At 47.1% G+C, this 15,357-nt stretch overlaps 1 protein-coding gene across 1 annotated transcript in view; it reads right to left on the reverse strand.

The window, feature by feature from the left end:
• Positions 1 to 2,074: 2,074 nt before the first annotated feature.
• Positions 2,075 to 15,357, reverse strand: part of LOC119337356 (hydroxyproline O-galactosyltransferase HPGT1-like) — a 29,846-nt gene continuing 16,563 nt past the window's right edge. Inside the window, exons 8-12 of the mRNA XM_037609472.1 lie at positions 4,057 to 4,144; positions 3,900 to 3,950; positions 3,735 to 3,806; positions 3,493 to 3,605; positions 2,075 to 2,403 (exon numbers count right to left, since the gene is read on the reverse strand). Of these exons, the coding sequence (XP_037465369.1) occupies positions 2,381 to 2,403; positions 3,493 to 3,605; positions 3,735 to 3,806; positions 3,900 to 3,950; positions 4,057 to 4,144 (347 nt within the window). The 3' untranslated portion in view covers positions 2,075 to 2,380. The remainder of the gene's footprint in view (positions 2,404 to 3,492; positions 3,606 to 3,734; positions 3,807 to 3,899; positions 3,951 to 4,056; positions 4,145 to 15,357) is intronic.

Below are 15,357 nucleotides of genomic sequence, written 5' to 3' on the forward strand. Positions count from 1 at the left end.
GGCTGGGCCTTCTGGCCCGGGGGGGTGGCCTTCTCTCTATTATTATTTTTTTGTCTTTTGTTTTTCTGTTTTATCTCTTTTCTTTCTTTTTTTTTCTTCTACGGATTTATATTATTTTAGTTTTATAAAACATAAAAGTTGCACCTAAATTATTATTACTAGTTATACCTCGGTCACAAAAAGGTCCAACCCCCAAATAAAATATTTTAGTATTTTATAAAATACAAAAGGCATTTATTTAGTTGTTTTAGCTACTGCTTAAATCATTTTAGAGCATTCAAACATTTTATAAAAGGGTGGTTTCTTCACCATAATTACATATGCATTATTTGTCACCGTTTGTACTTTTTAGTTCTGACATTTGAAAATTTTACTGGTTTGACTTTATTTTAAATTTGAATTTCGAATCGGTTTTGAACTACGCGTGATTAACAACAGTAATCGAGGTGACGTGGCATCATTTGGTGAGGGTTACTATAGCTTAATTATCCGGGCGTCACAATTTGGGTAATCCAACCGTTTGCGGCGCACGCCTTCATTGGAAATAGGCGAGATTCAAGGCACGAGCGGGGAGCGATTGGCATTTTTACTGCCTATAAGAGGGCAATAGATCCTTACTTTCTTCCGCACGCCTTCACATCTCCTCAGCTTTCCGTTCTCCCAAGCTCTCTGCGCCTGCAAAGTCCCCGTCTTTCTCACCACCACCACCACCTCCTCTGACCATCGCCGGAGCTGGCTCCAAAGGCAAATGGGAGGCCTCCTCCGTGACGGAGAAGGAGATAAAAGATCTCCGAACTGCGGGGTACCTCACCGCCGGAGCTTCCCCCCGAAGGTCAAGTCATTCCCACTCCGGAGCCCGGCAAACAGGTCATCTTCCTTTCCCACTTCCTTAGAGGGTTAGGTTTTCCACTCCACCCGTTCGTCCGCAGACTCATGTACTACTACGGGCTAGATTTCCATGATCTAGCCCCAAACTCATTCCTCCACATCTCGGCATTCGTCGTCGTGTGTGAGGCTCTCCTCCGCGTCCACCCACACTTCGGCCTATGGCTCAAGGTCTTCAATGTGAAGCCGAAGGTGGTCGACAGGCAGCATGCAGACTACAGCGGAGCTATGATTAGCAAGCTGCTGAACACCATATGTGATGCAGAGCATCCTACGGTCATCACCATGTCAAGAGGCCATTTGGCAAGTGACACGTGCGACCTCTACTTCTCATACACAAAAGTGAATCTTCTCCTTTACACGTGTTCACTTGACCCCTTCGAGGATGGTATACTACTTGACACTCCACCCGTTTGCATGCATAGGTATCGTCAGAGCTTCACGGACGATGAGGAGGAGTGCAAGCGCCAAGGAACACCTACACCATCCGCGAGGGAAGCGTGGAAGCGAAGACGAAAGAAGACGGAGCTGCGGAGTCCCCAGCAGCCGGACGACCGACGTGCCACCGAACGTCCGTCAATCTACAGCCACCGGAAGACCGGACTACGCCGAACCTCCGACACCTGGAACTCCAGCCATTCCAAAAGTCCTGCCGACGAGATCTACAACGACCGGACGACCGACCGAGACCGGACGTCCGACACCTCCTAGGCCACGGATGATCGAGCGCCACCAGGCACTTCAGTAAATAAAAAATATATATCTTGTTTCTGTAATTCTTCCCTCCAAACATTCATCGAGGAATACGTCACAAGTCTGAAAAATTCCAAATGACATTCTCTGACTTAACCCAGCTTGACTTTGGATCGTTGACAGGCAGGTCCGGCATCTGGTGGGACCCATGTGCAAATGACTCGAAGTCAAGGTACATAATGAGAGTAGAGTACCCTTTGAACTTTGTTTTTCTTGGTTCAAAATGGCACACTAGGTGTAGCGAATTTCACAACCATCATCACGAAACAATATATTCCCTCCGTTCCTAAATATTTGTCTTTCTAAAGATTTCAACAAGTGACTACATACGAAGTAAAACGAGTGAATCTACACTCAAATATGTCTATACATCCGTATGTGCTGGTCCATTTGAAATCTCTAAAAGACAAATATTTAGGAACGGAGGGAGTATGTGGATACTTAAGTAAACATAATTTCCTCAAGTGCTATTAATTTCTGTCACTCGAACAGTGATGTTTGTCAGCAAAGAATGGTACGGATGGAGATCTAGGGAATGACCAAAAAAAACCACGGCAGGTAGTGTCGGCATACGAGGAAAAGGTACAATACTTCTCCTTCGCATTGAAGATACCACATTCACTATGAACCGACACTGCTTGCTCAATGATGGCATAGGAAAAAAGAAATGGCAAGAGAAAACGAAAATATATTCAGTGTAACACACTCTTCACAAAACCCTTCTTCAGGGAAGCACTGCCCATCAAAGAGCTGAACACATGGCTCCTGCAACGTGAAATTTTGTCGTTAGCCTATATTTGAATTATCTACTACTCCCTCCGTCCCAAAACTTTTGTCTTAGATTTGTTAGATACGGATGTATCTAATACTAAAACGTGACTTGATGCATCCGTATTTAGACAAATCAAAGACAAGAATTTTGGGACGAAGGGAGCACTAAGTTACTGGTGAAATCACATCATTATTAGATAAATAATTCCACAAATAGGAACTATGAATAAATAACAAACAACAACCGCCTTTGGTTTCAGATTCAAATAGAAACTATGAATTATCCACTCTAATTCCAAATTTAACAAGAGACCCCAGATTCATAATCTAAGGCCCTGTTCGGAGGACCTCCACTCCACAACTCCACTCCCGGAGAGGGCGGAGTTACTATTGAAAATCGTGGAGCTGCCGTTTCCTGGCTCCGCAGCTCCGGGGATTTTGCGGAGCTGGCGGAATTCCGAACAGGCTCTAAGTTTCCATAACAATGGGACCCCAGATTCATAATCTAAGCAGAACCAGTCCCTGAATGACAGCAGGTAAAGTGCCAATACAATAACTGCTCCCAACTACTCCCTCCGTTCCGATTTACTCGTCAACTAAAACCATGACGAGTAAATAGGAACGGAGGGAGTACTAGCTCAGAGCACACCTTACATCATTGGAAGAGTTGTCGGCAATGAGTAACATGATATAATTGTGTGGCATGTATATGGTATTTGCTAGTAGTGGCATGTATTCTCAGGGGTAGGTTATTCCTGTTACCTATTGCAATTCTAGTGAGTACAGAAGATTTTCTTCAAAATAGCTCATAATCTCTCTGTCCTATATATATGAAACTTTCAGGAGATTATATGACGCATGTGTATATATTTCTAATAAGGGAAGTAAATAAATAGATCATGCCATCTAAGACATCAACAAAGTTCCTAGGTAATAAATGGCCTGAATACCAAAGATACATTCATCACAATGCAATCTTGACAAGAAAAATGAACTTCTAAGATAACGTCCACATACCAAGTTCCAAGGAAAAAAAGGAATCAATAACAAGGCTGATAAGTACAGTGAAGGAGACGGTAAAACCTGAGGGCCATGATGAACAACATAGCTTTGCTTCATTTACATGCTTTACAGCAAGTCCAATCATCCACGATCCAACACTAACATCATCATGTGCATAAGTACGGAGAACAGACCTAGCATTGAAAAGTGACACCAAAGATACATCACTAGATGTATACTTATAAAAACATCTCTTCTTTCTACTTCTATATCCATGCTAGAATACAAAATAAATATTAGTGCACAAAGCATAGGTTGTGTACCTGTTTATAGAAATGAACTGAGCCACGGCCCTTGATACGACAAACATTTCACCAGAAGCATGTCGAAAGTATCTATGAGTTGGTACAATGAAATGGGTGAGCCACCACCGTAGTGGTCTTGAGCATTCAATGTACTAAGATTAAATACTAGTACAGGTTGCTTACGATTTCCCGTCACCAAATTTCCACCAATCCGGTTCATACCACTTATGGGTCCTGTTTCAAGGAAGCTGTTAGCGATTGTCGATTCCCTGACAACAAAAAGGATGCAAAAGGCAAACATGGTACACAAATCCCATTTCTTCTGGCTCAAACAACTCACGCTTCAGAAAAGACCTCCCCAGATTTCATACAGCCTATGTAGACACGAGGCTTGTCCCAGTGAGTTTCAAGCATTGCACTCAGAGTGTCTGCATAAACACAATATGTTGTTCCATGTTAGGTGCTGCTTTTACCCGCAAAAAAACTGGAAGTGCTATTTGACTAAAACATATCGAGCAAGTGTGAAAAATGCATTCCAGAAACCAAGATCATGCAGATAGACTATTTTACAGATCAAAAAGTTTCGCTTCGACAAGGCCCAGGAATCACGCAATCTCTCGCCCCGGCATAGCCAACCTCAAAGACAGCGATGCTAACACAGGCTTCTTCCACCGGCAGTGCTCGTTCAGACGACAGAAGAACCGCATCTTTAGCCTCACTGCGGATGGCAGGGTGCTCACGGACCACACTGAGATGGAGCAGGCAGCCTTCCTCCATCACGACGCCCTGCTGGGCACCGCCGCCGACCAGGAGCACTCCCTGGACCTGTCACAGCTCATTGAACCGACAGACCTTGCCGACCTTGACGAACCGTTCAGCACGGAGGAGATCTGGGAGGCTGTCAAGCGCCTCCCCGCGCACAAGGCGCCAGGACCAGACAGGTTCATGGCGGAATTCCTTCGTGCGTGCTGGAGCATCGTCAGGCAGGACTTTCTCGACGTGTTCAGCAGCTCTATGACCTGCGAGGAAGGGGGTTCTGCAGGCTGAACCAAGCACTTCTGACGCTGCTCCCAAAGCACGCCGCAGCCCATGGACTTCGCGACTACCGGCCGATCAGCCTTATTCACCTTGTGGCCAAGCTCTTGATCAGACTATCAAGCAGCTCGAGAAGATTCAGCGCGAATTTCTCTGGGCCGGGCGCGCTGCTGCCAATGGAGGGCACTGCCACATCAACTGGAACCGTGTCTGCCGCCCCATTGAGCTTGGGGGTCTAGGCATGCGCGACCTCGAACGAGCCGGCCTTGCACGGAGGCTGCGTTGGCTGTGGTTCTCCAGAACAGATCCCGAGCGAGCGTGGCAAGGGCTTGCCCTCCAGTTCTCGTCCATGGAGCATGCGCTCTTCTGGCCATCCACGTCCATGGTCATCGGGAATGGGTTGACCACCCTGCTATGGGAGGACCGGTGGATCAACGGCCAGTCCGTCTGCGAGCTCCTTCCCAACTTCTACGACTGCATCCCCAAGCGACGGCGCACGGCGAGAACCATGGCCGACGGGCTGAATGGCAACTCCTGGGCACGCGACATTCACGGCAACCTGGGCCTGCATGAGATTGGTCAGTACCTGCAGCTTTGGCAGGTAATGCAGCACACCGAGCTCTCCGCTGCCCCGGACCAGCTGATCTGGAAATGGACGGCGAGCGGCACCTACTCCGCCCAATCCAGCTACTTGGCCACATTCCATGGATCGACGACTTGCTACTCCTGGAAGCTTATCTGGAAAAGTTGGGCGCCGCCAAGAGTAAAATTCTTCCACTGGCTGGCCAACCAAGACCGGTGCTGGACTGCTGAGAGGCTGGCTCGCCATGGACTGCAACACCACCCTCGCTGTCTCCTATGCGATCAAGAGCCGGAAATGCTCCGACACCTGCTGCTGGAATGCCCCTTCGCTCGCCAGGCATGGCACGAGGTCCTGGCCTGGCTGCGCATTCCAGCCCCGATTCCCACCCGCAAGCCCTCGCTCATGGATTGGTGGAAGCATGCCAAAAGAGAACACGTCGCCGAGCCTTCACAAAGCCCTGAAACCCGTTGCGTTGCTCGTGCCTTGGATGGTTTGGAAGCATAGGAACAGCTGCATCTTCGACAACGCATCATCATCTATGAATACGCTACTCGACAGGATCAAGGACAAGGCCTGCTCTTGGGCGGCTGCTGGGGCACCTGGCCTCCGGCTTGTGCTGCCACAAACCTGGGACGTGCACTAACCATGCTGTAACATGCGCGTTCTCGGACGTTTGTAACTGAACTTCTATCTTTTCAATGCAAAGAAACGCAAAGCTTCTGCATTTTCTCGAAGAAAAAAAGTTTCACTTTATTCTTTAGAAATGCAATAGCTAACTCAAGTCCCTTTTTGATGAGGAACACTAGATGAGAAGAAAGAAAACACATGCCATATCTGCTTGGCTACTTCTAGATGCTTCCACTCTAGTGTAGTCTTTCTTTCCTTTTCTTTTCTATCCTACCTACTGTTTTCTAGAGTCTTCTAGTTGTGAGTAGCTATGAGTAGAATGGTGAAACTTACATAATGCTTTCTAGAGTATTCCAGCTATAAGTAGAAGTATGTGAAGGCTTCCCAAAGCCCTATAAATAGATGTCCTCACCTCTACTTTGGACCCAGACTATGTACCCCTACCTATAATAGAACTTGTTGTTCTTATCTAAGATCTTGGAGTAGATCTTGTGCCCTAGGAGTTCTGGATTGAACTCTTGCTGCCCTATCAGCCTACATTCGCCTCTAGAGCGATATCTAGAGCAGCACGTTGAAGTTGTTCCTTCAACACTTGTGTTGTACACATTATAGCAGCAAGGTGGAGTTGCTCCTCCACAACCTTTGTGCAGCTTCAGGTGGTATCAGAGCCTCGTTGACCCATACTAGTTCTTGCTGTCCTCTGCGAGACAAGCTGCAGCAAGCAATGGAGCAATTGGAGAAGAGAATGGATGCTGCAGAACAACAAATTAAAGAGCTGCGTGAAGATCTTAATCAGAGATTTGATCAGCTGGTTGAGATGATAAGAAAGGGTGCTCCCCCTGCTACCAATGAAGGAGATTCATCTAAAGAAGAAGATGTTCATCAAAGAAGGAGAGGTAATCTTGGAGCAAGACCGCCACAACAACGTGCTGTTCAACGTGCTTCAAGAAGGCCAATTTATGTTGAAACTTCTGAAGGTGAAGAATATGATGAAGCCCTTGAAGAAGCTGATCTCTATGCATATCGGAGAGTACCCAACCCTACATATGCAAAGGATACATACAAGGTGAAAGCTGAGATCCCAACTTTTAATGGAAATGTTGATATTGAAGGGTGCCTAGATTGGTTATATGAAGTGGAGACTTTCTTTGAGGTCATGGAGGTTCCGGAAGATCGTAGAGTTCCTTTGGTCGCATACAAGCTGAAAGGAGGAGCCGATGCATGGTGGCATCGCGTTCAAGAAGAGCGCAGGCTGAGAGGAGAGCCTAGTGTGAGAACTTGGCGGCAAATGAAATGTCTCTTGAAAGGGAGATTTTTGCCCGCTGATTATAACCAGATCCTATTTATCCAATTTCAAAACTGTGCTCAAGGAAATAGGACTGTTTCAGATTACATGGAGGAGTTTCTAAGGCTACAAGTGAGGTGCAACCTTGCTGAAACTGAAGAGCAACAAGTTGCAAGGTACATAAATGGTCTCAATGATGCTATTCAAGATCGATTGATGATGCAACAAATCTGGTCCGTTGATCAAGCACAAGCTCTAGCCGGCAGAGAGTTTTGTGAGGATGAGAAAGACAACTAAGGCTCCATATTCTCCATATCCTCATACCGAAGGCTCATCTAGGAGCCAACCTAATAGAGTGGAAGAAAAGACCACTCCACCAAAGACAAAACAGCCCATCCCGAAGCAAACTAGAGGCAAGGGTAAGGCAAATGAAAGCCTAAAGTGCTATAAATGTGGTAAAGAGGGACACATATCCAGCGGTTGCCCACTAAGGAAATTTGTTAACACGACTATTGATGCGGAGCATCCTTCGGTCATCCCCATGGACCTTCCGTCGTCTCACCAAGCACCAAGAGGACCCGTGACTAGAGCACGAGCTCGAGCTCTCGAGACCGAGGTGACTTCTCTCCTTAATGATATATCATATGATCCTCTCGAGACATGGCTACTACCTCAATCCGGAATGTTGTGCATGATTAGGTACCAAGAGGACCCTCCCGAGGATGCACATGAAGATGAACAAGACCCCAAGTCCAAGGAAGAAAGGAACCAACGAAAGAAGGCAAAAGCAGCCTCCAGGCCCCGGACATCCGGCCAAGGCCCCGGACATCCGGCCCCTGGAGATCTACACGGCCAGCCCCTGCAGAAGAAGACTACAGCGACCGGACATCCGGCCTCCCACCAGAAATCCGGCGTCCCGCCCGGATATCCGGACACAGCGTCCCAAATGCTCAGAAGATGGCCCCGACAGCCCGGACATCCGGCCCCTCCGGAAGCACCGGACATCCGACACCTCCAGCCCGAACATCCGGCACCTCACGAGCCACCGGACATCCGGCACCTCACGAGCCACCGGACATCCGGCCCGACGCCCGGACATCCGGCGCCCCCTGCCTGCGCGCAGCTACTTTGGGCCGTGACCCATGTATCCCTTCGCCCCTTTGACTATATATACTCCCTCCTCCCGTACGTTTTAGGGTTAGCGTTGATTTAGCTCATTTGTGAGATAGAGCCTCGCTCATCCATCGGATCTCCTCTTCGTGAGAGACCGCGGCCTCCTCGGAGAAGATCCATCTAGATTCAAGACCCCTCTACGGGAAGATCCCCTAGCGGATTCGAGACCTCCCCACGGAGAAGATCGGTTCCCTTTGTATCCTTACCTTTGTTGATTGTGGATCATATGTTACTCTATGTTGTCGGTGATCTAGTACCCGTGTGATTGATTCCTTGTCGGTTTAGTGATTCCTCTCTCGTTTTCCCCGTGTTTCCCCTTTGTGCTTCCGTGTGTTCTTCGTGATTCCCCGTAGGATCCACTCCAAACGTGAAAGATCGTCCACATAGGGTTCCGCCCTACATCATCTTGGTATCATGAGCCACGTTGATCACGTTTTTGGAGCCCCTACCCTGTGTTTTCTAGCTTGATTTTGTTGTTTTCGTCCTAAATCCGAAAATTCCCCACCAAAAATAGCCCCAAAAAATTTTGTGATTTGTTGGTGAGTTGAGATTTTGTTGGATTTGGTCTATGGATTTGTGTTGTTGCGTGTGGATCTAGCTTTCCCAACCCTCCCACCCTTTTCCATCCACCAATTCGTCCGAATTTTGCCCCGGAGTTGCAATTTTTCCCGTGGAGTTCATCGCGTTCGTCCCCGATCCAGGAGCCCGGACATCCGGCGCACCGGACATCCGGCAGTTGGCCCGGACATCCGGCCCCTGGCAGCAGCAGCTCCACCCCCGCACCACCATCCACCATATTTTCGCAAAATTTTGCCCGGAGCCCACGCCTACTTCCGCATACCCACACCACCTTCCACAAATACCACCACCGACCACCGCTACCTCCTATGTCGATTTTGAAACGTTTTGGTCTTTGAGAGTTTGGGTTGTGGTTCCCGTGTCCTATTGTGTTTCGGCTATCTAGGTACGGTTCGACTTCAACATCACCACCGCCCATCTCCATCGACTATTCATCATCGCCAAGGACGGTAACATCGACGACATCTTTGTCATACCTTGTAATTGCATTGATACCCCACATGTCCCTACTTTTGCGTAGCTTACCCCATCGGACTAGCCATTGAGTATTGCCGGCAACGTGACTTGTGCACAGTAGTGATCATACTCCATAGCATACATACCATACCATAGTGGTGCATATCTTGGGATCCACTTGTGGTCACAAAGTTGTCATAGCATACACAATTGCTATCTTGGTTCGTGAAGTTTTACATGAGAAAAGAGCTCAAAAGTGAAAGAGCCACCCAAGCTTTTAAGCAAAGAGGAAAGATAAGCAAAGAGCTTATGAACAAGAACCATAGCATCATACTACATTAAGATTGTCATATTGGATCATCTTGGATCATCGCACCGAAACATCATACTTATAGCATACTTGGGATAGAGATCGTTGCGTTTTTGCCTAGTAGGTTGTGCACAAGTTCCGTATCCGCCTATTGTGCAATCGTGCTAGCGTCTCTCTAGTATTGTGCAACAAGAGCATTTTCGTGGTTTCCACATTTTGGCTCACTTTTGGATTGCACAATCCCACTTATCTATTTGTGTGTGTGTTTCCGTGTAACCTTACTTGCTTGGTCTACTTGTTGCATTTGCAAATTTGTGAATCTTTTCCAACATTATTGAAGCTCACTTACTATTGCATTAAATTTTGTGCCATCATCCTAACCAAGCTCCACCATAAGCTTTTACGTGTGTAGGTGTGAGAACCGACAAGAATTGGTACCAACAGTGCTATTTCATTGTCCACATTTGAGTGAACTTGATTCATCTTCAACTTCAGTCAAGGTACATTTGGTACACGTTCTTTTCCTTCTATCACTTACATTTTGCTTGGAATGATGGATAGGCCAAGTTCTTCTACCAATCCACCACTCATCGAGAACGACGACGACATGTCATCATTTGTCACCAAGAGCCACCTATTTGGAGCTCAAAAGGCATTGCACCAAGAGCAACAAGCAATGAGGGACTACTTCGACAACAAATTCGACGCTCACAAGCAAGAGAACGATGCAAGAATGGACGAGATCCGCGCCTTCATGAGGAACCGCCGTCCTTCCACTTCTTCATCCTCAAGACGGAGCCGCTCAAGTCGACACTCCGACGACACCTTCTCCGACTCAAGTACACCGTCATCGAACACTCTTCGACGAGCAGCACGTCAAGACCGTCATGCATCTCGCAACCCGCTACATGACAAGCATTCACAAGAACAAGTCGATGAGCAAGACCCTTGTCATCAATCAAACCAAGTCGCTTTTGCTCAAGCTCAAGAACGACAACTACGGCGCCAAGAGGAAGAACGAGCGCGTCTACACCAAGAGGAACAAGACGCCGAGGCTCAACGTCTTCAACAACAACAACGTGAAGCGCAAGCTCTTGAGGCGCAACGTGCCCTTCAAGATTCGAGCCGAGCCATTGCCAACCGCAATCGCGAGCGGCGCAATCAAGAGGAAGCCCTTCGAGAAGAAATCCAAAAGAGGAACTACCAACCGCGAGTGCAACGTCAAGTTCCTCAAGCCCCTCCGCAAGCTCGTCAAGCTCCACTTCAACCTCAAGTTCAACAAGAGCAAGTTGATCATGGACTTCCTCCGCGCCAAGAGCAACATGAGGATGACTATCCTCCACGTCAAGGACGTCATCATCACCATCGCAAACAACACAATGAAGAGCAACGCTATGGCAAGCTCAAGTTCACAATGCCCAAGTTCAATGGAAGCAATGATCCGGAAGAGTACCTCTCATGGGCATTGAAGGTCGACAAAATCTTTCGTTTGCATAACTATGAGGAAGAGAAGAAGATCGCTATGGCATCACTTGAGTTCCAAGACTATGTGCTCATATGGTGGGAACAAGTCCTTGAACGCCGTCAAGCAAGAGGTGAACCACCAATCACCACTTGGGCTCAAATGAAGGATGTCATGCGAGCACGCTTTGTGCCAACTTACTACAACCGCGATCTCTTCAAGAAGCTACAACTCCTCAAGCAAGGAACAAAGAGTGTTGAAGAATACTACAAGGAAATGGAGATTGCCATGATTCGAGCCAATGTCACGGAGGAGGATGAGCAAACAATGGCAAGATTCTTGAATGGACTCAATCATCCCATCAAGAAGATCACCGACTTCCAACCCTACTCCAACCTCATTGAGCTCGTGCATCAAGCTACAAAGGCGGAACGTCAAGTGCAAGATGACCTCAAGTACGCCAAGTACTCATCCAAGACCTACGGCTTCTCCAACATCCAAGCTTCAACGACTCCTCCAACATCTACATCAACCAAACCTTCTCCAAGCAACGACGAAAAGTCAAGTTACAAGAAAACTTCGACAAGTTCAAGTCGTCTTCCTCCTACTACAAGCAACTTCAAGCTGCGTGCTTCATCATCTACTCCGATCGATGGGACCGTCAAAACAAGCTCCTTCAAGTGTTTCACTTGCGGCGGCCGAGGCCACAAGTCCTATCAATGCATGAACAAGCGCACCATGATCCTCAACGACGATGGTACATACGACTCCATGAGTGAAGAGGAGATGGAAGCTCTTGAGCAAGTGGCCATGCACCGGCGCGTGAATGAGGATGAAGATGATCAAGTCTTTTGTGATGAGGATTCGAGCCCCGCTCTCGTTGTCTCCAAAGTCTTGACACTTCAACACCAACAAGAAGAAGACCAACGATGCCACATCTTCCACACTAAGGCCGGTATCAATGGAAGGTCCGTCAAGGTCATCATCGATGGAGGTAGTTGCCACAATTTGGCAAGTGAAGAACTATGCTCCAAGCTTCAATTGGTCAAGAGGAAGCACCCGCAACCCTACAAGGTCCAATGGCTAAGTGACTCCGGCACTATACGAGTTGAGCATACGGTCCAAGTCTCCTTCAAAATTGGTGCATATGAAGACACTTTGGAGTGTGATGTGGTCCCAATGACCGTTTGCCACCTCCTTCTTGGTCGACCATGGCAATTCGACCGCGGTGTCATCCACAATGGGCGTACCAATCACTATAGCTTCAAAATGAAAGGGAAGGAATATGTGCTACGACCTATGTCTCCTAGTCAAGTGATAGCCGACAAGCAAGCCACCCATCATGGAGAGAAGAGTGAAAAAGTGATCCACCCAAAAGTGAGTGAGAGCCACAAGCCAAACTTGAGCGCCTCTTCGCCTAGAAAGAAAAACCTCATCCTATTTGTCACAAAAAGTGAGATGAGAAAAGTGTGTGAGAACCCATCGAGTGTTATGCACTTTGTCCTTGTGTGCAAGGATGGAGAACCAGAAACTAACACCTCTCACGAGCTACCTTTAGTGTTTCAATCTCTTTTGCAGGAATTCCAAGATGTTTTCCCCGATGAGCTACCTCCGGGTCTACCTCCTCTTCGAGGCATTGAGCATCGAATCGACCTCATCCCCGGAGCGCCTCTCCCAAACAAAGCTCCATACCGAGTCAATCCCGAAGAAACCAAGGAGATTCAACGGCAAGTACAACAACTCATCGACAACGGTCATGTACGTGAAAGCCTAAGCCCTTGTGCCGTTCCCGTTATACTTGTGCCTAAGCCCGATGGAAGTTTCCGCTTGTGTTCCGATTGTAGACCTATAAATGCTATTACCGTTCGCTATAGGCATCCCATTCCTCGCTTAGACGATATGCTTGATAAGCTTAGCGGAGCCAACTTTTTCTCAAAAATTGATCTTAAAAGTGGTTATTATCAAATCCGCATACAAGAGGGTGATGAATGGAAAACTGCTTTCAAAACCAAATTTGGCTTGTATGAGTGGTTAGTCATGCCTATGGGTCTATCGGAAGCTCCCGGTACTTTCGTGCGTCTTATGCATCATATGATTCGACCTTACATTGGAGTCTTTGTTGTGGTTTACTTTGATGATATTCTTGTGTTTAGCAAAACCATGAAAAAGCATATTAATTATGTTAAATCTGTTTTGCAAACCCTTCGCAAAGAACACCTTTATGCAAACTTGAAAAAATGCACGTTTGGTGTTGACAAAGTGGTTTTCTTGGGTTTCGTTGTATCTTCCAAGGGTGTTCATGTTGATGAAACTGAGATTGAGGCAATTAAAACTTGGCCCCAACCCACCAATTTGCAACAAGTGCGCAGTTTTCTTGGTCTCGCGGGATTTTATCACTGCTTTGTGAAAAACTTTAGCACAATTGCCGCTCCTTTGCATGCCTTGAGTAAGAAGAATGCTCCTTTTGTTTGGGGATCTTTGCAATCCACCGCTTTTGATGAGCTCAAGTCTTTGCTTACTCATGCTCCGATTCTTGCTTTGCCCTACTTTGACAAAACTTTTGAGGTTCATTGTGATGCAAGTGGTACCGGAATTGGCGGAGTTTTGATGCAAGAAAAACGAGCCATTGCATATTTTAGTGAAAAACTCTCCGGTGCTCAACTTAACTATCCCATCTATGACAAAGAATTGTATGCTTTAGTGCGTGTGCTACATGTTTGGGAACATTACCTTAGACCTCATGAGTTTGTCATCCATACCGATCATGAAACGCTTAAGTACTTAAAAGGTCAAACTAAATTGAACAAGCGTCATGCCAAATGAAGTGAATTTATTGAATCTTTTCCTTATGTGATCAAGTACATTAAGGATAAGGAAAATGTAGTTGTGGATGCACTTTCACGCATATGCACACTTGTCACTCAACTTGAGTTGAATGTTATTGGTTTTGAGCATATAAAAGACTTGTATGAGCATGATCCTTCTTTTGCTACTCTTATGCTAAGTGTTTGACACACGCGTCTTGGGAACAATACTACATAAAGGATGATTATCTTATGAGAGCTAACAAACTTTGCATTTTCGAGTCTTCTCTTCGTTTGCTCCTTTTGCAAGATGCTCATGGAGGCGGACTCATGGGACACTTTGGAAGCGAAAGATTTTCACCACGCTCTCCAAGAACTACTTTTGGCCCAAGATGTTCCGTGACGTCTCACGCTTCACCAACCGTTGCTCTACATGTCGCAAAGCTAAGTCTAAAGCTCAATCCCATTGTCTTTACATGCCCCTTCCTATTCCTTGTCAACCTTGGGAAGACATTAGCATGGATTCTGTACTTGGTTTGCCTAGAACTCAAAATGGCAAGGATTCCGTCTTTGTTGTTGCGGACCGATTTTCTAAGATGGCACATTTTATTCCTTGCAACAAGATAGACGATGCTTCACATATTGCCAATCTCTTTTGTAGGGAAATCTTGCGAGTTCATGGAGTGCCAAAGACGATTGTCTCGGACCGCGACGTCAAGTTCTTGAGTTACTTTTGGAAGACCCTATGCGCCAAGCTCGGAATCAAGCTATTGTTCTCTTCGGCATACCATCCTCAAACCGACGGCCAAACGGAGGTGACGAACCGTACACTCTCCACTCTACTTCGCGTGCTGATCAAGAAGAACATTAAGGAGTGGGAGGCATGTCTACCCATCGCCGAGTACGCCAACAACCGTGCAAGACATTCAACGACCGGCAAGTCCCCCTTCGAGGTCGTCTACGGCTTCAACCCGTTGTCCCCATTGGACATTCTACCTCTTCCTCTACAAGAGCGCACCAACCTCGACGCAAGTGCCCGTGCAAGCTACATCAAGAAGATGCATGAAGATACAAGGCACACCATCGAGTGCCAAGTACAACGACTCGCGACCAAGCTCAACGTCAACAAGCATCCCATGATAATCAACATTGGAAGCCTCGTGTGGCTACACCTTCGCAAGGACCGCTTCCCCAACGAACGCAAGTCCAAACTTCTCCCTCGAGCAGACGGACCCTTCAAGGTGCTAGCACGCTACAACAACAATGCTTACAAGATCGATCTCCCACGCGACAAGTACAACGTGAGCGACATCTTCAACGTCTCCGA

The sequence above is a fragment of the Triticum dicoccoides genome, chromosome 7B (assembly GCF_002162155.2).
Source record: "Triticum dicoccoides isolate Atlit2015 ecotype Zavitan chromosome 7B, WEW_v2.0, whole genome shotgun sequence".
Taxonomy (NCBI): Eukaryota; Viridiplantae; Streptophyta; class Magnoliopsida; order Poales; family Poaceae; genus Triticum; species Triticum dicoccoides.